This window comes from Corylus avellana, chromosome 4, assembly GCF_965113065.1.
Source record: "Corylus avellana chromosome 4, dhCorAvel1.hap1.2, whole genome shotgun sequence".
Classification (NCBI taxonomy): Eukaryota; Viridiplantae; Streptophyta; class Magnoliopsida; order Fagales; family Betulaceae; genus Corylus; species Corylus avellana.
This window is the reverse complement of record NC_142493.1, coordinates 28,332,011-28,357,732: the sequence shown is the minus strand read 5'-3', so window position 1 is coordinate 28,357,732 and position 25,722 is coordinate 28,332,011. Positions and strand designations below refer to the sequence as shown.

General features: G+C 35.1%; 3 protein-coding genes across 4 annotated transcripts; 2 read left to right on the top strand and 1 right to left on the bottom strand.

Moving 5' to 3' along the window:
• Positions 1-3,783: 3,783 nt before the first annotated feature.
• LOC132178650 (ubiquitin carboxyl-terminal hydrolase 2) lies at positions 3,784-11,887 on the bottom strand. 2 transcript variants are annotated; one of them, XM_059591129.2, is made up of 3 exons: positions 11,720-11,887; positions 8,427-11,221; positions 3,784-4,365 (listed from the first exon to the last, which is right to left on the bottom strand). In XM_059591129.2, the coding sequence occupies exons 2-3, from the start codon at positions 11,213-11,215 to the stop codon at positions 4,128-4,130; spliced, it is 3,027 nt and encodes a 1,008-aa protein (XP_059447112.2). In that variant the 5' UTR covers positions 11,216-11,221; positions 11,720-11,887; the 3' UTR covers positions 3,784-4,127. The 2 variants fall into 2 exon arrangements, with proteins under 2 accessions (XP_059447112.2, XP_059447113.2); XM_059591130.2 differs by lacking the exon at positions 11,720-11,887 and adding an exon at positions 11,314-11,368.
• Positions 11,888-13,853: 1,966 nt separating this feature from the next.
• On the top strand, positions 13,854-14,685 carry LOC148586573 (uncharacterized). Its single transcript, XM_088515951.1, has 3 exons — positions 13,854-14,009; positions 14,143-14,242; positions 14,336-14,685. The coding sequence occupies exons 1-3, from the start codon at positions 14,003-14,005 to the stop codon at positions 14,433-14,435; spliced, it is 207 nt and encodes a 68-aa protein (XP_088372077.1). The 5' UTR covers positions 13,854-14,002; the 3' UTR covers positions 14,436-14,685.
• A 9,475-nt stretch (positions 14,686-24,160) lies between these two features.
• Positions 24,161-25,631, top strand: LOC132179625 (Integrase-type DNA-binding superfamily protein). Its single transcript, XM_059592366.2, has one exon. It carries the CDS (start codon positions 24,161-24,163, stop codon positions 25,472-25,474), a length of 1,314 nt encoding a protein of 437 aa, XP_059448349.2. The 3' UTR covers positions 25,475-25,631.
• The last annotated feature ends 91 nt before the right edge of the window (positions 25,632-25,722 follow it).

Here is a 25,722-nt window from a genome sequence, read left to right as displayed (position 1 = left end):
GAATTATCAAATATTTTTCCAAGCCCTCGTTGTGTACCTTCCTTCAAATCTTGAATTTCACCAAAAAAGTATATGGGATATTGGACCACCCCCATATAATTTCTTGTATATTTATAATTTGTTTTTGGGAAAACTTCACTTTAAACTCCTGAACTACCACACATTTTGAAAAAGATTTCCTTAAATTTAAAAAAACTCTCAATTTCATCATGTGAACTTTTAATTTGATGCAATTTACATCATCCGTCAATTTTTAAATGTTAAAAGTGTTAAAATGACCATTATGCCCCTGACTTTTTTTATAAAATTGGTAACTTCACTGAAGACCCCTAAACTTCCACCTGATTTGACAAAGCCCCCTCAAACTTCAAAATCTCTCAATTTAGTCCCTTGAACTTTCAATTGCTCTCAATTTGAACCACTCCATCAAATTTAGGGTTTAGAAATACCAAAAAAGACCAAAATATCATTGATTTTCTTTTTCTTTTTTTTTTTAATAAAGAAAAATGTTTTGGAATTAAGGGTAAAGTTCTAATTTTATAAAAAAGTCAGGGGTATAAACGTCATGTGATGTTTAAAATCTGACGGATGAGTCCAAATTGATTGCAATTAAAAGTTCAGAGAAGTAAATTGAGAGATTTTGAAGTTGGAGGAGGGGGTTTGTCAAATTGGATGGAAGTTCAGGGGTCTTCACTGAAGTTGCCCCCTTTATAAAATTTTATATTTACCCTTAATTTCAAATTAAGAAAAAAAAAAAGAAGGAAAATCAAAGGGTAATTTTATCTTTTTAGGGGTTTACATTATAGTTTAATGGCAAAAATTGACGGATGGGTAAGTTGCTTCAAATTGAATGTTCGAGTGGTCAAATTGAGAGTTTTTAAAATTTAGGGGGGTTTTATCTAAATATGCGGTAGTTGAGGGTCCTTTGTGAAATTTTTCATTTACTTGTATTCTTTTATTTAGGAGGAGCTCCCTTACGGGGTGGGGTGGATGAGAATGAGAGATAAATGAATAAACTTTGGAAGGTTTAACGAACAACTATGTACCTCATGCAGTTTTATGTATGTCCAAATTTCATGTTATGTATGTTTTCGATGATACATTGAGCGATAGATCATAGGATTTACATTGAATGATTATCCATCCATAATTGTGAAGGAGTTTGATCATGTCAAAGTTAGTAATGAGTAATATTACTTCAAGGTAGTTTAGGTTAAATGTATGATAGACATCGGTTAAATTCACAAAAGGGTATTTTGTTGAGCAAAAATGTTAAAATCACTCTCCATCCGGCTCAATAAACTAGCTAAAAATTTGCTGAGGAGCTACAGTACTCAACAACTTTGTTGAGCACTATGACTCAACAATGTATAATTTTATTAATAAAAAAAATTATTTCATCATCTCTCCTCTAATTAAAAATCATTTAAACTTATCTCTCCTCTCTGTAAAACTAGATAAAAATTAAAAAATAATAAATTTTAAATAAAATATTAAAAGTTGATGGTTAAAATGGTGAGCCAAATGTTGATACTTTAAAAAAAATGATAACTAAAATAGAAAAAAGTGATATTTTGACTAAATTTAACTAAGCTTTTGCTGAGGCGGATGTGAATGCTCTTATGTTTTCATGAGAATTTGGGGACAAATTTTTTTTTTTTTTATTTATTTTAATTTAGAGAGTTTGATTTCCTTCTTTTAACATGCAAATGCTTTCGGACTTGTTATATATACTCAAGAAATTTCTTTGTTTTCTTCTCCTAGAAAATTTGGTTGATGGACCATACAAGTAAAACTAATTATCTGAATTAAAATAAAATTAGGTGTGACAAAATTGTGAGTGCCAAGTAGAGTCAGTCCTTTTAGCCACAGGCCCACTCGTCCGCCAATTTAATTATGAGTGCACTTAGCAAACTGTTGATGGAATACCACCTTCTAGCATAGCCTCCTTCAGTGGTTATCGGTATCGAACTCTGTTTTTTCTTATTTCTTCTGTGGCCAAAAATATTCTCCTCCATACACGTGCCATTATTTTATAACTTTTTATCTCAGTTATTGTATTCTCTTAATATATCTTAGGGCAACATGTAGGAGGATTTGTCATTATTCTTATTTCTTATAATCATCACTTTCTCAAGATCTATTTTTTCAAATTGAAAACTTTTCCAAATATCAACTTATTGCATTTAGAAGGCATTTTCATAAATAGAAACTTTTTAAATAAATCTTTGACATCAATAACTTTTTATTTCAAAAGCTATTTAAAAACCTTTCATGCATGCAAAGTAACTTCATAGTACATAAATAAAAGAATTATTTACAATTTAATACACAATGTATAAAATAACATGACATGAAATAATTTTAGAGTGGGCAGAGGATCTACTAACCTCTAGACTGAAGTGAAGAGTAGTTTTTTAATTGCTAGTTAGTATGAAGGATCTAATTGCTTTAATATGACTAACACCCACTCGTATCTTTTTTAAATCTAATTTCTCAAGTCCCTTCTCTCTCATGTTATTTGTTTCTTGCAACGCTTTGTCTCGTCTTTTTCTCTCTGTTATGTGTAAACACTCTCAGGAAGAAAAAAATATCAAATAGAAATTGGAAGAAGGAAGAATATGTAGAAGAGAAAGGAGAAGAGTGGTGAGATTTGTGAAGGGAGGGAGCTCTATTTATAGAAGAACCAGCTCCATCTATCAATCTCCATCTACTATTCCATCTACCAATTCAATAAAGGAGTACCAAACCGATCCAAGGCAAAAAAAGATATATGTTGGGCCCACACGCTAACTTGCCTCGACAATTCAAGTCATATACCAACAGATTCTGATTCATCACGTCATCATTTTTTCACTGAAATCGAACCAATTTTTTTTTTTTTTTTTTTCTTTGTTTCTTTCTTCAAAACGAGAACCCAATTGTCGTTTTGAGAGATATCCCAAATCTCGTTACATTGTTATGTTTGCCAATAGCCGGTATTACAATGCCATGCTACCTGTTGTTTGGCGTTATATAAGAGCATTCTTGCTCATAAATGGGATTTTCTTGTATCATTGGGGCTATGTGGAATATTCTATTTTATCCATCAAGTTACTCATATCCCCGCAACATTTATTTTGCATTTTCAGCTTTATTCGGAATTCCGAGTTTCTCATGAATTATGTTGTGATATGATGGCTTGAATTATGAGTTTTAAATAAAAGAAGCAATATTAATTTACCTTGAGGCATCTCAAATAAGCAATTGATTCTTGATACAAACAACTGTGGTAAATGATCATACAAATGAGATAATAATTTTAATCATAACTCATGGCTTTGTTTGTTAATTGAAACCATAATCCTCTAAATTTTGATCAACATTCATTCCTGAAATTACTCGAAGTAGAACAAAAGAATAAAGATCCAAACTAATAATAACTAATATTTGTTGCTTCACTTAAAAAAAAAAAATTGTTTAAATATCGTGATTGATATTCTAGGATTCGTATTTTTAATTTTTGTTATTAAATATTTAAACTTGGGGAATTTCGACTTGTTTTGGAGAATGTGGATTTTGGTTGATTTTAGATGGATGTCAACTTGCTCTGTGTTTCTCTCTCAATCTGTTTGAAATCATTATTCTTTTGTTATTTTTATAGACCGAGTTGAAGGAACTTCCTTCTACCCAGTTTAGAAGAAAACTCTGTCCTTATCGGTTATAACAAAGAATAATCACTCTTAAACTTTCATCAAAGCTCAAATCTCTTAAAATATGGGCAGGGTCAAGAGAGGAAGGGTATGCACAACTTATGATCTTTGGCTGAAGGAATTCTCATCAACCAATAATAGAATAATCTGAATAAGTACTTCAACAGAGCATCCTACAGGAAAAAATTGGCAATTACATGTAGCCAACACCCCCCTTCTCTTCCCAAAATAATGGGAACAAAATTTCTGATGAAATAATGTGAAGATATACAACTTAAAACTCATGACATGTCAAAAAAATGGGTATTCAAGATATAAGAAGATCAATTGCTGTTGTACACTCGCCTGCTATCTCTCTCTATCTCTCATTAGGGGTTCTCGCTAACCCCAAACCGGTATCTGAGAAACGTAAAATGTATGGGAAGTAGATTTACCTCAAATCTTTTCATAGAATAAGATGTAGGCCTCACACCGAAGAACTTCGTCTAGGGAAATCGTACGGACATGGGCGTCGCTGACGTGATACCAAACAGAACCACCATTTTCTTTCTCAGCCTTCCCTCGGCTCTTCTCGCCCCCTCTCACGTATGCAACATAGTGGCCCCCTCTCATGGTCCCCGAATGCTCGACTACCCCAGCTAGGCGGTAATGATACTTCTCTTTGTCTATGCACCTGTAAATGCTCAGGAACGAACATGGTTGAGTTCTTCATACAATACAAAACAATTAATAAAGAAGGAATAAAACATGTGAAAAATTTATTCGTGCGCCAAAAGTTTGTCATTTAACTAGTGTATTTGAGATGTAATTATAATCACAATTGCTTAAGACCAAAAAAGAGGAGCCATTAAGAAGCAGCTGCATTTAAAACATGAAGTCTAAATTGCATCCTGCAAGAAAAATGAACCTCAACTTCTCTATGGCAAATTCAGTATATTTCTGACTTGAAAGTTACAACAAATATATCCATAAGCAAAGCGCACCTTCATGAATAAAATATCATCTGCATATTCTGTGTACAACATTTTTGTATTGCACATACTACAAGTAACCGCCTAGGCAACCGGCAAGGCTCAGTCACACGAGTTCAACAACTATGATTAGGATATTCGAACATTTTAAAACAAGTTCAGAAGGATGAAGTGCATGCTTTTTTTCATTAAAAAGGGCAATCCGGTGACCATACCAATCTCAAATTATAGCAGAGTGCTGGTTTGACTTGAGAATGACAATTTTTTAGGACCATGATGCCTTCGCATATCAACACAAAATGCCCCATGACAATATATTATCCAAAAAAATGTTGTGATTCTTTGCGGTTTTGATTCCACTAAAAAAGAAAAATGAAAAAAATAAAGAAACAAAGAAATAAAGAAATAAAGAAAGGAATAAAACAAGGGAATGGAATACACATGAACAGAAAAGATGGTGAAAGAAGTAGTTTATTACACATCATGTGAATCAAAAGCTTACAAAATGATAATGAGCTAGTAATGCATACTACAAGTACAACATACTCAACAAAGATCCAACTAATTATTAACTATTGTTAAAACATCCAATCGAAAAGCTTATGCTATTTGGAAAGGTCCAATTAGTACATCCAACCAATATGAGACTTGTTTCCTTAATACCCACTCTCAAGTGCTGGACCAAGAAAACAGAAGAAATGCTGCAGAACCAAAGAGGCTCAGCCAGCCCAACAGAACCAGAAGAATTCCTAAAAAGAAAAACAAGCCAACCAGCCAAACAGAAGTAGCGACAAATGCAATGAGCCCAGCACGTGGAGCCCAAAAACAAATAAACCGCAATCTAATACCATATCAAAACATTCAGCTCAAAAGGTTAAACTATATGGTGGAAATGCCAAGTAGCACATAAATTGTAACCAACCCCACACAAAACCAATGTAAGACTTCTTTCTTTGAATCAGGAAAAAAAAACACCATATGTAAACAAACTAGCTTGTTCATTAAAATAAATAAATAAATTAGCTCAATAAAATCCAAATCAGAACAATTGTTTGGCGTGATTCAAGCCGCATATATATATATATATAAAAAAAAAAAAAAATTGGGGGGGGGGGGGAGGGGGACCTGTAACACCTCGGTCCCATATTGGGAAGATGAGAAGAAGCCCACATAAAGTGGGTGGTTTATAAAGATGGTCATGGGTAGTCTCACATTGCCTAATTATTAGGTGAAACTGAGCTTTATAATGAATTCTATGAAAAACTCCAAATTGACTAGTCATTTTAGTGTAATAGCGCAAAGGTGGTTAAAGGCTAAAGCTTTCCCAGAGTCGTTACAAATGGTATCAAAGCCACCTAATAACGCCAGGTCATGTGGTACTGGAACACTACATGACGTGGCATTGACGAGGACGTTAGAAATTTAAGAAGAGGAGTTTGTAACACTCCGGACCCATATTGGGAAGATGAGAAGAAGCCCACATAAAGTGAGTAGTTTATAAAGATAGTCATGGGTGTTAAGTCCCACATTGCCTAATTACTAGGTGAAACTGGGCTTTATAATTAATTCTAGGGAAAACTCTAAATTGACTAGTCATTTTGGTGTAATAGCACATATATGGCTAGTACTTTTCCCTGGATCGTTACAAGACCGGTCATAGCTATTCTTTCTTGATTTCAATAAACAAAAGGCTAAGCATGAAAAAAAAAAAAATAAAAAAAAATAAAAAAGCCCCTACGCTACTGAAGCATATCTGGTATAATTCTCTTTTCCTTCAAGCAACATGTGGAAAGTAAGCCATTTTCTAGAACTCTGGAGAGGCATAAGCCATTTTCCAAAACTCCTACCTTTCCCTCTGTTTCAGCGCAACCCCATTGCCCCCATTCCCCTCCCAGTCGCAACCCCCACACAACTCCCACCCCTCACCCCAACCTCTCCCTTCCCTTGTCACAGACCCCCCACTCCCCACATCTGTTTTTTTTTTTTTTCTTAAAAAAAATAATGGTGGATACATTTTTTATATTAGTGTGCCTTATTTTGTTAGGAACAAAGATGCTATGTGACACTGTGGGTTTCTGTTTGAATTGTTAATAGCAGTATTTGGTAGTGTCTATCAGTTTTAAGCGGTTTTCGGTTGATATTTTAGTACCTACCAAAAATCAATACTTTTCCCTGAAAAACTTTGTCAAAATTTTTTTCCTCAAAAAACATTTTAGATCCAAACAAACATTCTAAAGGTCACTTATTACTCGCTCCAATGGTTCATTATATGATTTATATCTTACCATTTGTGGATGTTACTTAAGATGCAACATATTCTGTGCAAGGCTGCTAACTTTTCAATTTTCAGTTTTTTGGAGGATAATTAGCAATTTTAGCAAATAAGAACCTAATAGCTAGGTACACTTTTTCATTTCTTTTGCTCAATTATGTTAAATAAAATTTAAAAGCCATGAGAAATGTCATTCTCAGCCTTTCAGCTTGATGGAAATATTAGATTTTGAAGTACATTTTCCGTTTGGAGACAGTTTGATCAGTTTTGTCGGTGACAGAAACAGTCTTAATTTGGGTCATTGAAAAAAAAATTGTTTAACTCACGAAGATCTGGCCCATGAAAAAAGTTTAAGACCATAAAGCCTCATACTGACTCCCAAATTTTGAATGATGTTGAGTACAACATAATTTTTAATTTAATAAGTATTATCGATTGAAAAAATATTATATTCAACAGCAATAAGATTTTCTATATTAAAATAACTATCTTGTAATCACCATTAAACAAAAGAAAGGATTATATAAATAGTCAAGACTTAACAAGATGGTAGTCATATCCACCAGAAAAGTTCTACTATGCACAGCAAGGTTGTAATTACAAAGCATGGACTTGACATGGCATTCTTATCAAAGAAAATAAGCACCAATAATTTAAGATGCATTAAACAAAATTACTTATAATTCAAATACAATGAACATGTGGATACCAAAGTTTGGCAGAAAAGATTCTCTTCCAGCCAAATAAAGCCACATATATTTGAGGAAGTTACATTATGCCACTACAGTTAACTAACTGGGTCAGATGGGTAATGTTTCAGTTCCCCACATCCCCAACCCTACCCCTTTTTTTGAATGGGGAATTCAAGATCTCAATCTCACAACTCAATGTGAACCATTTATGAAAAGTTCCTTTCACGTCTACACAGGCAGAAGTAATGTGACACGAACAATATTATGGAGTATATTACTTGTAAAAACAATATCATGATCCTCCTCACGAGGAAAAAGAATTTGAATGAGGAAAAAATATTGTTTACTATAACTTTGTGATCCACAGTAATTATATATGTACACCACAAGCATGAACCGTGTTACTATACACATCCACTATAATTTTTTTCCCCATGTCAAACATCAAAATTTTCAAAACTTTCTAATTATTTTTTTGAAAAGTAAAGACAATTTAAAAAACTTTCTAATTATTAACTCTACCAACCGGATCAAGCTGCTAAAATCAGTATTTTGGTGCTTTAAATGGCACATACCAGTGCATCCAATATTATATTAAACAGTGAAGATATATGCATCTAATCCACACCAGAAAAGAGAATGATTGAGATAGTAGTTCTTTACAAATGCATGAAAATGCAGCTTTAGAGAAGAGGCTTTCCGAATCAATATAAACTAAAGACAATGTGATGTCAAAAGGCAATGCAACTATCAAATTTCAATAATTCAAAATGAGCATCAAATATAGGTTGGAAAATACCTGGGATCCATATACAAACTAAGGTCAATTGTTTCTCTGAAACTGACATGGCCGTTCAATTTGCTTAATCGACCACGTGTATCTTGGCTGAACCTTTTAAGATGGATGGTAAGAATAGGTGGGGCCTTATAAATGAGGACCCTTTTGGTTGCATCCCTTTTCACGTTCATGCTTTTGGAATCCATCTCCTCGTCCTCACTTACCTCTGATTCAGGGCCTCTGGTGAACAACTGGGAATCATTCTGCTGGACCTTACCAGTGGTGTATTGCATACTACCTATCCCATGAACACTACAGGAATCAATGGCTTGACCACTGAAGCTTTCTGGACTGCAAGTTTTACAGCAACCTGAAGAATGTGATTGCTCTGGAAGTGCATCTTTTATCTCACCATTTCCATCTTTCCATTGAGAAACAACTGGATTTAGCTCACCTGTTTGACCATTTTCAAATTTTGGGCAATCCATTTTTCCTTTATGTGAAACAAAGCTTTCAACAGTAGCATTAAGGGAAGCATCACTTCCGGTATTCCCATTAGTCCAGTTTCCAACTTCAGCAAGAGAGGAGAAGTTCTTATCCAAGTGTAGTTGCTCATTTTGGATTTGTCTCTCATCTCCATTCATCAAAATCGTTGAAGCAGTTTTCACTTGCTTTTTTGCTCTCAACATCTGGTGTCGTAGAGTTTTTGAACAATTCTCACAATGCCAAGCATTTTCATTAGAAAGAAGCTCTGGTTTTGTGAAATGAGTCAAACATTTCTCAACGGTTACCGGAGAATCAGTATTATCAACTTCATCCGGATCTGACTCACTGCTATTTGCCGCCACAACACCAGTTTCTGCAACCTCATTACCTAAAGACGGCCTTGTGGTCGGCTCTGCAGCAATCTCAGGCTCATTGAACATGTCACCAAAGCCATCAAAGTCCAATTCATCTTGTCCACATCCCATAACCACTGAGGAGGCCTCAGCCTCTCCTTTTATTATCTCCCCAGTAGTGGAACTTTCATCTTTATATGGAAGCAACAGAACTTCAGTACCTTGAACCTGTAATGGTTGCTCATCTTCCCAATAATGCACAGATGTATCTGGTTTTGGATTCGGCTCTGCATTGAGTGGACAAATCAGACTGCTAGACTCAGAGCTAGCTTGTAATGGCACATCATTCATATATATAACCTTGTTTCCTGGATCTTGAGTTACTGAAATATCATTGCTTTGTGAAGTCAAATCATGTTCATCCGATACAGTCCCCGGTCCAACGTAATCCAACCATGTAAAATTTTCCAATAATGATGATGTTTGCTCTACATCATTCTCAAATACTTGCTCATTTTCAGACGCTTGGCCAGCTAAGAGATTCTGTGAAGCTGGGGCCCCTTCACCAGCCACAGTAATTAGGGAAACTAATGGTGTAGAATCACATGAAGAAGCCATCACCTTTTCTGCAACAGGCTCAATGGACTGTGCCTGGCAAGAAATATCATTGCTGGCTGATGGGGTAGAAACACTTTGGGCTGGTAACAAATCTGCATCTTTGTTAAGTTTCGGCCGAGTTTTTCCACCTTTCTTGGGGGGCAGTTTAGTTTTCTTTGCTCGAGAGACAGGTTGGGCCTTCCTGGGTCGAGGGTTTTTAGTTGGAACTGGCAGGGAGAGATCTAAAAAAGGTTCATACACTGTTGAAGAGTGCTCACATTCAACACAACAAACAGTACTAGATATTTGGCCCCCAAATACAGCATCCACAAAAGTACCCGAATTTGAAGAAATCCCATCTCCCTTTGAAGAATTATTCTCTTTTCTGGCGCCCAACTCTTCAGTGGACAAACCATCAAGTAAGCAACGGAGCAATTCATGACTGTCATGCTGCTGATATCCCCTAAATTGGGGAGCTTTGGAACAGACACAACCAAAAAGGGATCTTGGACTTATCACATTTTTCAGTCCTGCCTCCGGCTTGGTTTCAATAAAGAGCTTCTTTAAAGCAACAGTAAGAGGTCCAACAGAAGCATCCAACTTGAAAAAGTAATCCCTCAACCTGCCCATCGCTAGAAGATTCTGCATGATTGAATTGAAGAAACAAGTATTTCCAAGATTAACCAAGCCTCTTGCAGCATAACTGCCTCCTCCATCCGAATCAATTAGTACACTGCTTGCTGCTTTAATTTCACTTGTAATACTGCCACTCCCGAACCAAATGTCCTCAGCATCCACTGAGGGTTCTTCCAATGATCGCCCTTTTATCAACTTCACAACATCTGATAAGATGTCCTTATGTTCATCACTCTCGTCCATCTTCTCAACTGGAATGAGTGTATTGCAAGGGAAGCACCAGCAGAGCTGAGGTTTCTCAATATGAATTACCAACGGGTGACGAGTCTGCCTTACATGCCGAACCGCGTGGCTTTGGCCCGTTGGGAGTCCAACCCCTCCACAGGCATAATGCCCACATTCCAAACAAACCCAGATGGCTCTCGAGTTAGATTTCGGATCAACTGCAGCCCCACCTTTCTTCTTCCCATGTTTACCTTTTCCCTTACTCCCCTTCCCATCAACCCCACAATCTTCACACGATATAGGTTCTGAAGACCCGATTTTAGCTGACAATTTACTAAAATCAACACCCTTTTCAAGATGAACACAAAGTTTTCTCTCTTTTAGTACTGAAACTACATCACCAGCAGTCTCAAGACTAGGGTTGGATTGTTGGGGAACTTTTTTGGGGGAATGGGTCGTAACCCGTTTCTCCTTTGGGGGAGCTCGGCTCTTCTTCTTGACTTTCTTCCCCATTAATTCCTGAAACCAATCCAAAAAATACCAGAATAAAACTAACAATCAAAGCAGCAAGCACAAACAATCAACAAAACCCCAAAGAACAAGAATCCGACCTAATATTACTGCTCACACAATCAGGTATGGGCCTAGCAGAGCAAAGAATAAAATACTTATCAATATATTGCTCATACGAACAAAAAAAAAAAAAAAAAACATTACACGATTTTATCATTGGAGATTAGGAGCAACCATTCAAGCATAATCAATAAGAGTCAAACAAAAAGAACACAAACCCAAACCTCACTATCTGCCAAAGCATAAATAGAAAACTAAAAGAGCCCATTAAAGATACGGATACGTAAAGCAAATCCTAGATGTTTATTTGGATTGAAAAGTGTAAATAAGAGCTTCAGAACAATTGTATTAGGTGAAGCAAAAGCATAAATTTGGGCATAATTTAAGTACTTGAAAATTCAAATAAAAAAAAAAAAAGTAAAAAGAAATAGATATTAAATTTACCTCAAAATCTGGAGGAAGAAGACCAAAAAGATTGCTTGGAGAGCGTTCCAAGGGATTCAGCACCCAGCAGCCTTACATGGGCGAGAAAAGGAAAAGGAAGATTGACGTTTGGAAGATTAGGATCCAACAATGTTAGAGAGACACAAAGACTGGCGTGCGCACTTTAAGGGAGGGGGGGGTGGTTTGGCGCACCTCTTCTACTTCTAGTCCGACACAGACACAAAATGTGAAATTGTGAGAAACAGTGGCAACTGGTAATAATAAGGGATTTGACGGGTAAACTATTATAAGTTCGCTCAGAAGAAAAAAACAAAAAAAAAACATTGTTATAAGTTCAGTCATACATATGATTATTGACTGTTTTATTTTTCTTTAGAAGTTTTGAAAAAATTTCACTGATGTCTTTTACCTTCTCTTATGGCTATTATGCCATCAATCAACAATGTAATTCACATGTAAATGTCATAAAATAAAATAAAATTACATACATTTTAGATACAAATCAATTTAATAGAATGAATAAAAAAAAAACGATAGAAATTTTCTTCAAACTGGTACAGAGAAAATATTCTCTAACCCATGTAAAATAGTATCAGTGTCTACAAATATTTAAAATGCACATTAAATTTAGTCTAAATTAGTAAACTGCTATTAATGATATTAAGAATTTAATGTGCATTTTAAATGTTTATAAACACTTATCACTATTTTATATGGATTGAAGGATATTTCTTTTGTTCCGAAAATTTCTGTCCTAAAAAAAATATCCTCAATTCCAATTTGTAGAAAAACTAGATTTTCCTTTTGGTGGAGTCTAGATCTTTTATGATTTGGTAAAGGCTATATATGACTTAAATTGTTTAAAAAATATTAATTACCTTCGGTAATTATCGTTTTTATAACGATAATAAGACAAATAAGAATAACATTATCTTTTAAAAAGTTCAGAAGCAAAATTTTACTCATTCATAATCTTCAGAGGAAGGGTAAAAAGGGAAAACTGAAGGGGGTAAAAAGGGAAAACTGAAGGAGGTAAAAAGGAAAAGAGGTGAAAGCCTTCTGGGCCTACCAAAATCAATTGGGCCAAAATTGACCCGATTAGAGATGGAGCTATTGGGCCTCACCACGTACCAAACAACTCCCTTCTTCTCTTCTCCATTTTGTCACTTTCCTTGGCTGTTGTTTATATTTTGGATCTTTCAAATTAATCATACGATAAATCAATATTAATTTATGCCCTTATCATGTTAGATATTTTTTAAGGGTGATGTTGGGAAAATTATAGTTTTTATTAAAAAATTATTACAGACTGACGTGATAATTTACTTGACACTTACCATATCTACTATTAAATAATGTCTTTGCTCCTAAGTCTCCAACATTTCTTCTTCTTCTAGAACGATATGAACGATATCCGCAATCTAAGTGCCTCACGTGCCAATGTACCTTACTACAACAATGCTTCAATCCATAAGAGGGATGTTTTGGGAACTTAATTAGATTGATTCAAACTGCTTATAGGGAACTTGACATAGAATGCACAAGACGGATCCTTCATGCACGGTTCATCTAAATATAATCACAAAAAAGCAATGTTCAAAATAGAGCTATTCAAATAGGCATGGCAGAATCCAATTAATCGATGTTTCGATCAACCCTAATTTTGATTGGGAGACCTAAAAGTATTGGGCTAAAAATTTGTTAAAGATAAGTTCATCAAAGCTCGTTAGTCAATATTGGCCGGTATAGCAATCGATCACCATTTCAACTAGTGTTGATGGCTAGGATATATATATATATATAAGGGATAGTTTTGAAAAATAAACATTTTTATTGAGAGAGCTTTCTTTTTATTTTATATTGGATTTTTGATATTTTGCTGGTAGATTCCAATTCATCCTGGCCTCTCAAGTTAATTGTGTTCAAGTTCAACTCTAGAGTCAATTACTTTTTCACTGCACAGAATTTACTGTTTACTTTTTCACCAAAAAAAAAAGTGTAATAATTTTTTTTTTTCACTGAAATCAAGTCAAACTTTCTACCTTTGTTTATTTCTTCAAAACGACAACGTAATAGTCGTTTTGAGAGATATCCACACGGACAAAAAGAAAAAGAGAGTAATAATTGCAGGAGGCGAAGAAGAAGCGGTGCTCAATATTAAAAGAAAGAATATCTCAGACTCTCTCTCCGCACCCATTGACTCTCCCACCTCTATTTCTCTTCTTCTGCTCTCCCCCACTAACACCACATTCTCTCGAATCTCAGAGCTGCTAGCTCGCCGGCATGACTCATATCCTTGTTTTCTTTTTGCAGATCTTGACGATTTTCTACGTTTCTTATTTCGTTAATTCTTTGTATGTAATTGTTTGAATACTCTTGGTTTCTTTTGGTTTCTTTTGGTTTTCCTTGACTCGGATCTTCACGCGGGAACCAGAGGGATCGCGATCGCGAGCGCGCTCAGGCTCGCACCGGCAAGGGGAAAAACAAAGACGACGGCTTGACCCCCGAACAGCGCCGCGAGAGGTCCAATTTTTTTTTTTAAATTTTTTTTTTGTTGGTTCTCAATTCGTTTGTTTAAATTGTAAGTTTGGTTTTGATTTTGGTTTGTGTGGGCAGGGATGCGAAGGCTCTGCAAGAGAAGATGGCGAAGAAGGCTGCGCAGGCATCGGGAGGAGGGAACACCTCCGGTGGAGGTAAAAGTGAGACCAAGAAATAGAATTTAGTGTTTCTGTGAGGTTAATTTGTGAGGTTGTTGTGATTTCTATCTGGGTTTGTGTTTGTGTTAATGGATCTTCTGTGGTTTCATGTGACCATGTCTATGAATTGTTATTGTTGTTTTAAGAGACATGATTGTTGTGACTTATAAAAAAAAGAGACATGATTGTTGTGTCTTGTTCAAGGAACTTATTGTTGGCTTGTATTTTAATTGGTAATGTGAGAATTAGAAATAAATTTAAATTTGTGTTGATTTTTCTTAGTAATACATTTGTTTCAATTTTCTTCTCGTCTGGTTGTGTGTAGTGTGTAGAATTGGTGAATGTATTATTGTCTTTGAATTGTAAAGAGCATAGTATATAAACTTATCAAAAAAAAAAGAGCATAGTATATAAGATTTTTGGGGGTTGACCTAATTATTGAGGTTCTTTTCTGTTTTCTATTAATCAAAACTATTTTTTAAGGGCTTTTATTGCTAGTTTTGACGAAACTTCTACTTCTTTGGTGGGTGGGGGGGTTTAATGTTACTTATTTCATAGGGGTCGTAGTTGCTTACCCTCTTGAGCCAGCCCCAACCTAGAGAGAGAGAAAGCAGTACTCTTGTGAGGAGGGCAGTTGCATAGGGAGTTCATCAAATGAGAATCTGGATTTTAGGCAACTCTTTCTTCCTTTTGCCTCTTTTGCGTAGACAGAGCTTACCAAAATGGCTCCAATCTTTAAAACAAATTGAAAGCTTGCAACTAGCAAGTTGACAATTAAAGGTAGAAACTTACAAGCAATATGGGCTATGTTTCTTATTGGTTTGGGAAAACTCATTTGTCTTATTGGCATTAAATTGTGTTGAATGAATGAGTTGAAGATTTTTTTTCTTCTTTTTAAAGAAGCATTGAATTCATAGTTAACTTGTTTCAAAGACATAGCATTGTTTGTTAAAATGGCAAGGGCCCTATCAATCTTGCCGGCTGGCCTCCCATCATAGGGCCATAGGTGGCCCTTAAAAGATGTTTGTTTGGAAAGAAAATTCGATAATGTCTTTTGCTTTTTGGCTGTGATGTTACAGCAAAGATAAAATTAGTTTTGCATGTTTTGTGAGTGTCTTGCAATGCTTGCCGAGCCCAATAACTGTTTGGCTAGGCATCTCAGATCCTGCTTGTGCTTGTGGTGGCAAAAATGGAAGCCTGTCTAGCCCTTTTTAGAATAACTGCCAACTGCTCGCTACATAATGTGAAAGGTCATTGGTGAGGTTAGAGCAGATTTTCATTTATACAAATTACAAAAGCATAAACACATGAAATGATGCATCAGATGATTGCTTCTTGATTGCCCTAAGCCGCGTCTATTAACAGTTAATCTGTCAATTAAAATACACTTGCAAATGCTATCATAACTTGTTTAATACGGAAAATTATCTTGCTATGGGAAGAAAAGAAATGTTCTCATGTTCTATGGTGGGGACAACTAAGCATACTTCACCCCTCAGCATTCTCAACGAGCTCTCAAAAATTTACTTTTACCCAAAATTTGCTTAAATTTTACAAAAAGCAAGTTTCATCAAGGTCTCTATTCTCTCCATTTTAGGGCCCGCCAAACTTTTTCCCACATTTGGAGAACAAAATCTTTTCTCTACTCCACTTTGTTATGTTTTTATACTTTCCTTCACACTTTCTTTCTCACCTTTATGGGTTTATAACTTTGTGGGGGTCCTTTTGAGAATAAAAAAAATGAATGAAGATAGAATAAAAATTATATAGAGTAAAATTTAAAGAGTTTATTATTTGGTACTTTTGCATAGTTAATTACATTAGAAAAAGTGAGTTTTTTATCCAAATTTTAGCTAAAGAATTGCGAGTTAACCGAGAATGCTCTGTCAATAAGAGTTAATATTGGAATTTAGAATTGCACCAAGGATATTAAAAAATGGGGTAAAATTCATTTAAGCCTCTCAAACTACTACCCAATGACAATCTACTCTCCAAATTATCAATTGTGGCAATTTATCCCCCAAACTACCAAAATAATGACAATGTACCCCAAATTTTAAAAAAATGACAAAATTACCTTTATTAAAATAAAAACAAAAATACTAATTTTTTTTTTTTTTCAAAATTTGAAGGGCATTTTTGTCTTATTGAAAATTTTATAGGGGTAATTTCATCATTTTGCTAGCATTGGGGGTACATTGTCATTGTTTTGGTAACTTTGGGAGTAAATTGTCCTAATTGATAGTTTGAGGGATAAATTGTTATTGGGATGATAGTTTGAAGGGGTTAAGTGACCTTTACCCAAAAAAATGTTTTTAATGTATAAAAAGTTGTACCAAACAAAAATAAGTCTATTGGTAAAAAAAAAAAAAAAATTGAGTATATTTTTAGCTATGGACAACGTGTTCTTCCCTCTTCCCATAAAACCCTGCAATAGATGTTAGAATTCTTCAATTATAAGTTTTCCTACAAAGCTAACTCTACAAATTGCAATTTCAATAAGTGCAATTTTAAAAATTGCATTTTTGAAATTGTTATCTTTTAAAATTACGAAGGCATTTGGTAAACATGTTAAAAAAATACTTTTTTTTATTAATATTTGTTATGATAAATCGTAATTTTGGTTTAAATTCTCTTTTTTTCAAATAAGCACCACAGCCTGCTTATAGAAATTGCAGAATTTTTTAGAGAAATGATATAGTGCAATAAAAATGCCATTTTTAGCCCATAAAAGTCTTAAGTGGTAAGAGGCCATAGGCCCCATCCATAGTTGCTGTGGCCCCACCTACTAATGGACCTATGACTTCTTGTCACCTAAGACTTTTATGAGCCTATAAAAGTATTAGGTGGCAAGCGGCTATAGGCCCCATCCATAGTTGCTGTGACCCCACCTACTGATAGACCTATGACCTCTTGCTACTTAAAACATATCTCACTTTTTATTGCACTATAGCATATCTCACTTTTTTACTATTTTAAATTAAGTACTTATTTAGTCCTCAAGAAATAGTTCAATCAGCTGTAGACCACGTCTCATGAAATGTAGATCACTAGTTCAAATTCTCCATCTTCTTTTCCTTGTGTGGATATGTCAAAAAAAAAAAAAAAAACACAAATTATTCTTACTAAATCGCAATTTCAAAGGCACCTTAAATCGATGCGGATCGCATTTAGATTTCACATAACATTATACAAGTGCGACACACCAAATTCGCCCTTGCTCTGGAACGTCGATGGGTCGAGGGCGCAGGCTTACTTTCAGGCCTCAGTGGCTAGATGCGCCCAAGCAAAGCTTGGAGCCCTAGGCTCCTAAATGGCTTTCCGATGAGGGGACCAGTCTTAGGCAGTAAGGCCCCTTAGGCCTTTGGTAACTAGTTGGTCATTGGCCCAAATAAGTCCTTCCTATATTGGCCAAACCATCTTTACTAGCGTCCAACACCTTATCATTCAACGGAAAACAGACTTACTAAAGATTAACTCTATTTTAATTAAATATGTCAAACACACACACACACACACACATATATATAATGTTGCTGTATCCAACCATCGTATTGATGTAAAATAGTTTCATAAACAATTTGAGAATTGTGTTACTATCTACTTTCAACATTAGATAATGGGTTTGCATGCAAATTGGCATTAAATATATGATTAGATAATATTTTGTATTCTGATTAGATAATATTTTGTATTCTGACCACTACCCTTAAACTAATATTCCTTATCAAATATTCCATACACCAAACAAATCTTAATTATATTGCTTTATCTTTGCTTCTACTTGCATTGTTGCTATGTCAACGCCCAAGGTTTTTTTTTTTTTTTTTTGGATGAATACGTGTTTATTAAAAAAAGTTCCAAAATACAAAGAGGAAGAGCCATCGCCAATCTTCCCAAGAAAGTAAAATTCCAAAATTTAGCACTCATTAAGCATCAAGTTTAAGATTTGACCTCAAACAATTTTTTAGGACAACGCCCGCAGATGAAAGCTTAAGCTTTACCCGACTCATATGGTGGGTCGATTTGCATGGTGTCCCGGGGTTCTAATCGGGATGAAGCCCCGGGAGCTAACCACTCTTCTATTAGCACAAAAAGACATAAAAGAGAGGGAGTCAAACAAAACCCAATACATATGATTTGTAGACAAATAAAATAGAGTAAAAATAATAACTAGATGTACATTCACGTGCACACATGAACAAATAGAAAGAAAAAATGAAACAAAATTAATATACATACCTTGAAGTTTGCTTAATGAATTACTGAAGTCTTATATTGACTTAATCAAGACAATATTAGGGGATTTAAAATTACATTATTGACTTAGCTACAATACAGTATGATTTCGTTGATTAATTTACAACATTGGCGTAAGGTGAGTAATGTTTTAAACACAATCTCATACTTGACATGTCAACATCACTTGCCACATCAATATTTAACATAATAATTAAGTACAATAAATTTCAATTACACCGTTATGTTAAAAAAAAAAAAAGTCTTCCCTACCGTAACAATGCAAGTCATTATTGGATTTAAAATTTAATGATAATTTTTACTGTCAAATCAAAAAGTATGCAGAGAGAAAATTAATAAAAGGAATTCGTCAAAGATATCGATACAAGATTTCTTCTCAAGGGAAAATATCAAAGGTTTTTATTTTATGCTGAAATAGGAAAATAAGTGAATACATTTGAAGGACGTGTAGCTTATTATATGGTATGTACACTTGGGTATGTGTATGAATATGGTGGACTTATATATATATATATATATATATATATATAAGTCCACCATATTCATACACATACCCAAGTGTACATAATATATATATATATATATATAGTCTTACTTTGAGAAGGAATCATAATATGTTACAATATCTTGAGATGTACACAAAGATCATTGCATGAGAAATACATGTACATTATCACATGAAAATTTCTACATATGCTTGATTAGTATTAGCCGTCTTAAATTTTTATTAATGTCCTGGGGAGCTGGGTCAGGTTATGGCTCAAGTCGGACTTAAGGGAGTACTTGTGGTTTTTACCGTCTAAGCCCTTTATGTGCAGCTTCTAGTGGATAGGTGTTACTATGGTCACGCTCATGTAAAATAGCCATAATTAGTTCTCCGGCCTACCCTTTTTAATTAGACAAAAAAAAAAAAAAAACATGTACATTAACATATGCATGTATGTAATGTCTACGTATTTATGCTTGTAAAGAAGGAAATAGAGAATATACAACTCTTGGGACCTAGTGGTCCAGGGTGCTTCTACAATTGACGTGCCATCCACGCCTTAATTTATAGTTTAAATTTTTAATTAAACATAAACAACCTCAAAAGCCTCAGCCTACCCTTTTTTTTGTGCCATGCACTTGCTATACCAGCCTACCATTAGGGTTGTTTTGCCCCTACCCTAGCTACCCACATGTATGTAGCACATAGTGGTTGAATACAACAGTTTTTTAAGTTGTGAAAAACTATTAATTAAATAATTAAATTCATCTAATTTTTTAAGTTTTTAAAAAGTATTTAGTACCTTTGCATATTATACAAATATCTTATAAAGCTGACGTAGTAGGATCAAATAGCCCTTGGATTGGCCCTCGTTAAGAAAGAATAATGCTAAAAATTACATTTATATCCTACAATGTTAACGTAACAATCTCAATCAATCATTAGATATTAGTCATTGTTAAAAAAAAAAAAAAAAAACCTAATGCCTAGACCTTGCTAGATCAATTTTGTGGAATATTTGTGTGGTATATAGCAACATTAATCTTAATTAAATGATTAAATTCATATATTTTTTCTTGTAAGCTTAAGTTTCTTGTGTTAAATAGTAATTTAACGTAGTATCCTAAGTTCAAACCCTTAATTTAAATATTTCACTTGTTGAGGAGAATTGTTAAAATATTAATTAAATCATTAAATCATTTCTTATAAGTATAAGCTTTGAAGATAAGTGATTAGTTAACGCAAATAATTAAACATCTCCCTTTAGAAACCCTCATCATAAAAGTCATACAATGTCTACATTTATTTATGTAATTACCTCTAAGCTTTTGTTTGTCTGTGGTCGCCATTGGCTTACATGGCAAACAAAGATATATATAAAATAAAAAAATAAAAAAATAACACAAAGTAATTATAAAGAAGCTGTGGAAAACTTTCTAGGATAAATGGAGTTGTTGGGGTGACGTATTCAAAGAAGACTTTGTCATTGGAAGAACACTAGTGTTGAAGTAAACTAAATTATCCTGAGACTTTCACGTGGCTAAGGCTAAGGGCAATGAACTTGAGCACACAAAACACCCAAACAAAAAATCACAGCTAATCACAATTGATTTGCGGGTGAAGGAGAGAGTTTCAAGCTCATTACCATCACCAATGGCAGAAACAATACCACAAGCATTTTGACACGTCACACGTGGAAATACTACCAAACTTGTGTCTATAGCATTCTCATACGGTTCTTATTTTGCTGAAATCTCTAGTTTGGCGAGCCAAAAATGCTAAATATGTCTTTTTGAGAATAAAGAAATTTTCAAAAAAGAATATTTAAATAGAATAGTAAAAGTGGGTCACTAGTTTTATTTGTCGGGTGTAAGTGATTTGAAACGTTGGTAGCTAAAATAGAGAAATAAATTTAGAGAGCAGGATGAGAATGCTTAGCGAGAAGAAAAAGGTGGCTCCGCCCACAATTTTTCTCAACCTTGAAGCTTGTCTTGATCTCTACCCATGATTAAACTAATCAAATGATGATGATAAATGTAAGAGCATTGACAGACATGCTTGGTTAAAATAAGTATAAAGTGCAGTCAGGTCTTAATCATTCAAGCATATACCATATGAATTGGTGGGAGTCATGATGCTACAGATTAGTTTTCAGGATAAGGTTTTCTAATCTTCTTCTCAAAAGGTTTGCTGGCTACCTACGTATCATTTTGAGTATGTTTACAGCTACCCAGCTACAGATGGGGGAAAAATATAGTGAATGATTTATATATATATATATATATACTGAAGTAATGTTTTTTTAGAATATATTTACATTGCTTGCTCATATTTATGATAATATATATTATCTTATATGGCCCAAAAGAAAAAGAAAAAAGATTTCCCACTGTGTATACTTCCATTATTTCTTGTAATGCTTATACTAACAATGTTCATGGTGATGATGATGAGGGCTTATTGATTGGTACAAATTATAATTTGGGAAAAAAGAAAAGAAAAAAAAAATGATTCTCTTTTACTCTAGACAAGTGTAGATCTTGCATTAAGCTAGAAAGCTGCTAGGGAATCATTTGTACAAGGAGGATTCCACTTTGCTGCAGTTGTTTTCATCTTTTACACTCTTTCTTTGAGTTTTTTTTTTTTTTTTGTGTGTGTAGCTTTATGCTTTCATTTTACTTGGAATATGATGACTGGAATGGAGAGGAAAGACGAAAGGGTTGGCATGAAGGGATGGACTTCCTGTTTAAAAAGGTGAGGAAACCCTACAAAGCATGCATGAATTGGAATAATAAAAAGCAAAAGAGAAGGTATTTAGTCAAATGCAGGAGTTGTTGTACCTATTGCTTTTGTGTTTTTATTGGTCTGCTAATTAATCTCCTAATTAGCATTTATTGTACATTGGTATTTGGTGATGCCAATATACTTTAACCAAAAGGCTTTGGGGGTAGTTGTGGAGGTTAGGAAGCCAACATCTTTAGAAACTGTTGACAAAAGACAAATCTCTCTCTCTCTCTCTCTCTCTCTCTCTCTCATACATCAGACCACATATAGAAAGATTATAATGAATATATAATATTCATTATAAAAAGATTATAAGGGAGACTAGATCTGTTCATCATGCCAGTTGTTTTCATTGTATAATTATGAAAATGTTTTTGTCTTCTTATTCTTCATCTTTAATACCAAATTAACTGTTTTGAGTTGGCAGCCCTAGCCATGTGAACAGAACACATACTTGCAGAGAGATGGAAGAAAGCATATTACTTGATTGGTGAGTGAGACAGAGTGTTTATCATATTTCTGGCATCTGCAAAATACTTATCTTCAAGGCTGAGAAAGCGTGGAGAGGGGGGAAGAGAATTGAAACAAGGCATGTCATAAAAATGCATCAGAATCCATGCATGAATTGTTATGCAGTAATTGGTGAAGCCAGTTCCACATGTCTAATCCATCTTTTTCATGAATAAAGTGTTGTAGTGATGCTTTTAACTCTGTTTTGTTTTATCGTTTTGAGGCCCAAAACACTGCAAGGAATAAAGAACTTTGTTTGATGAGAGGGAAAAGAAAAGAAAAGTAAAAGCAGCATTGAAAAACTTGGCTTCATCTCTCTACATACTACTCATCAACTAAACATGCATTACACTGCTAGCTTAGCCAGGGAAGGCCATGTGCATTGTTTAATAAAATAACAATGACTTGCACTACTGGAAGAGCCTGGTGTCATAGAATAATTCTAGCTGCCACAAAGTGAAGAGAAAAAAAGAGTTCTCGGGAATCTCTCCTTCCCCCCCTCTCTCTCTTCAACAAATGTTATTTAGTAAACTATTATACGACTGGCATGCAATTGAGATGACGTGACAGTAAAAATTAGCTTTTGAATTAGACTGATTTTCACTATTACGTCATCCTAGTTGTATATTAATTGTATAACAGTTTACTAAATAACATTTCTCCTTAGTTTTTCTTCCCCAAGAATGGTTACTCCTAAGTGGCATTGACCAAAAGAGGTAGCTTAAGATGGCTGCAAACAAGCACCGTTTAGCAGGAAAATTCTAATCATTTGAGGCTCAAAAATGGAGGTGGGAGATGGCCCATAGAAGGCCCCCCTACCTTTTCTTGATTGAATTGATGTGGTGTTCAAGTGTCTCCTAGCCCTTGCAAAAAGACACAAGCGAATGCACCAAGAAACGCCAAAAAAGCTATACCTTTGTTGGAGCCTTTGCCAATTGTTTATATATTAATGAAACATCTAGAAAAAGACAGCCATGATTTCCTCATACATAAAAGAACATAACAATTTATTAATATTTGATTTTAGGGCCTGGCCTGTTCATAAAGCTAATGATAAGGTTGATTATATTAATAACAAATTAATCTCTATTAATTACACTAATATGAGTTTTATTCAGGACCAATCATGAGGCTCCCCACCTCAGTTTGGGTGATTATTTTTCTCAATCAATGACAATGACTCTTAGAGATGACTACACAGTTTAATGTATTAAAGGCTCTAGTCTTCAATATATCAATTAAGGTTCAATTAGGAAAGTAAAAAGGGAGAATATAACATGTGGGTGTTTGAGAAAACCACATGATGATCATTAATAAACACACCTAGACAGTAGACAGACAAATAATGTCGTGAAAATTAAAGTTTTTGAGGTTCTTGCAGTCACTTTCATTGATGAATATTCATCCATCCCATAAAACCCTTAGATGAGAGGTAAGTAAAGGAGGGAGGAGCCTGAGTTGTCAGGCTCTGATTGGTTGACTACAAAACTCAAGAATGGCAAGCACGAATGTGTGTACAAGCAGATCTGACTCAGAGGGATAGCTTCACTTTATCAACATAAAGTAGTTGCTTTAATTTTCTAATGAGAATTAGCAGATTCCCCTGTCCCTGAGGATAAATATAAGAAGCATAGTGCCTTCACTTTACGTCATTTCTATACATCTATTTCTCTGTATTTTCTTCTTTCACTCAGCCCCATTTACATGGAAGATCAGTTTCCAAAGATGGAAACCTTCATGCATAAAGAGTTGCCTTCTTATATTCAAGGAATGGCCGCAAGGTCAAATCTTTTTGGTGATCCAATCATCTTGGGTGCTCTGGCTCAGACTGCTTGTCAAGATCCTCCTGGGAGAGGTGATATGATCAAATCATCATCATCTGCAGCAGCAGCATCACCTGATAAGCTGTTTTCCTGTACAGATTCTACTTCTTCCACAGAGGAGGCTAACATCCATGGTTTCACTAAACAGGATGTTATCATCCATAAACAACACCACCATACACGTCCATTTGCTTCAGCATCAAGTGCCAAAGAAAGCTTCATTATTCCTGTGAATTTTTTGGATACGTTTCCAAAACTAACACAAGCTCAAGTTTCTGATCAACCCTCTTCTCCATCTTCGTTATCAGCCAGATCAAAGTTCCCAAATTTAACTTTGTTTCTGCAGGAACCTACCATGTTAGATCATTCTACACGAATTGTTGACTCCCCTACAGGCAAGAACCTTAAATGTCAATCCATGTCGTCGTCGTCATCATCGTTCTCTTCCTTTCCTATCTCCCAAATCGGCCAAATTCAGTCCCATCGGAGCGATGATCAATGGCTCAAAATCGATCAGAATATGACAAACTACTCCTCTAAAGGCCTTATAAATGACTCCTGGCTCAGCACCACCAAGACGCAGCCCATGAAGTACAGTGGACGAAGAATACAGAATCAAATACAGAAGACTACTTTTTCACCTGTTTCATCACAAGGAAAGCTTTTCAGGGGGGTGAGGCAAAGGCACTGGGGGAAATGGGTTGCTGAGATAAGGTTGCCAAGAAACAGGACAAGAGTTTGGTTAGGGACTTTCGACACGGCGGAAGAGGCTGCCATGGCATACGACACGGCGGCTTACATGCTACGTGGGGAATATGCACAGCTGAATTTCCCAGATCAAAAGCATCAACTCAAGGCAAATTCTTTGAATGGAGCCACAGCAGCCCTTCTCGAAGCAAAGTTACGGGCGATATCGCATTCACAGGGCATTTCTGCTCACAAGCAGCCCGCTGACTTGCCGCCTACATCACCGAAGAACCACTCATCTGATCAAAACAAAAAACTCAAAGCTTTGACCCAAAACCCATCAAGAAAAGACTGGCAGTTTGAGTTGGAGAGCAAAGTTGGATCAGAGGTGATCGAGAACAAGAAAAGTCAGGAGGTATTATCAGATGTGGATGCTGTTCAGCTAAGTAGGATGCCCTCCTTGGACATGGACATGATATGGGATGCTCTTTTAGTCTCGGAGTCATGACCATCAGCCCCCCATGATTTTTCTCATGTGGTATTATGTTTTTACTCAAACCATTTTTCTTTCAGTAGGAAACGGTAGTATTATATCTTTCCATTACTGGTCATACTACAGGATCTATGCAATCTTTTGCCATCATGATATTTGGTTTGAGGATGTTCTTTATGCGGGTTTTTCCTTTTTCTTCTGTAATAATATTGTTAGTTTCAAGTACTATTTTGTTCTGTTAAGGGAGACGTTTTGAAATTGAT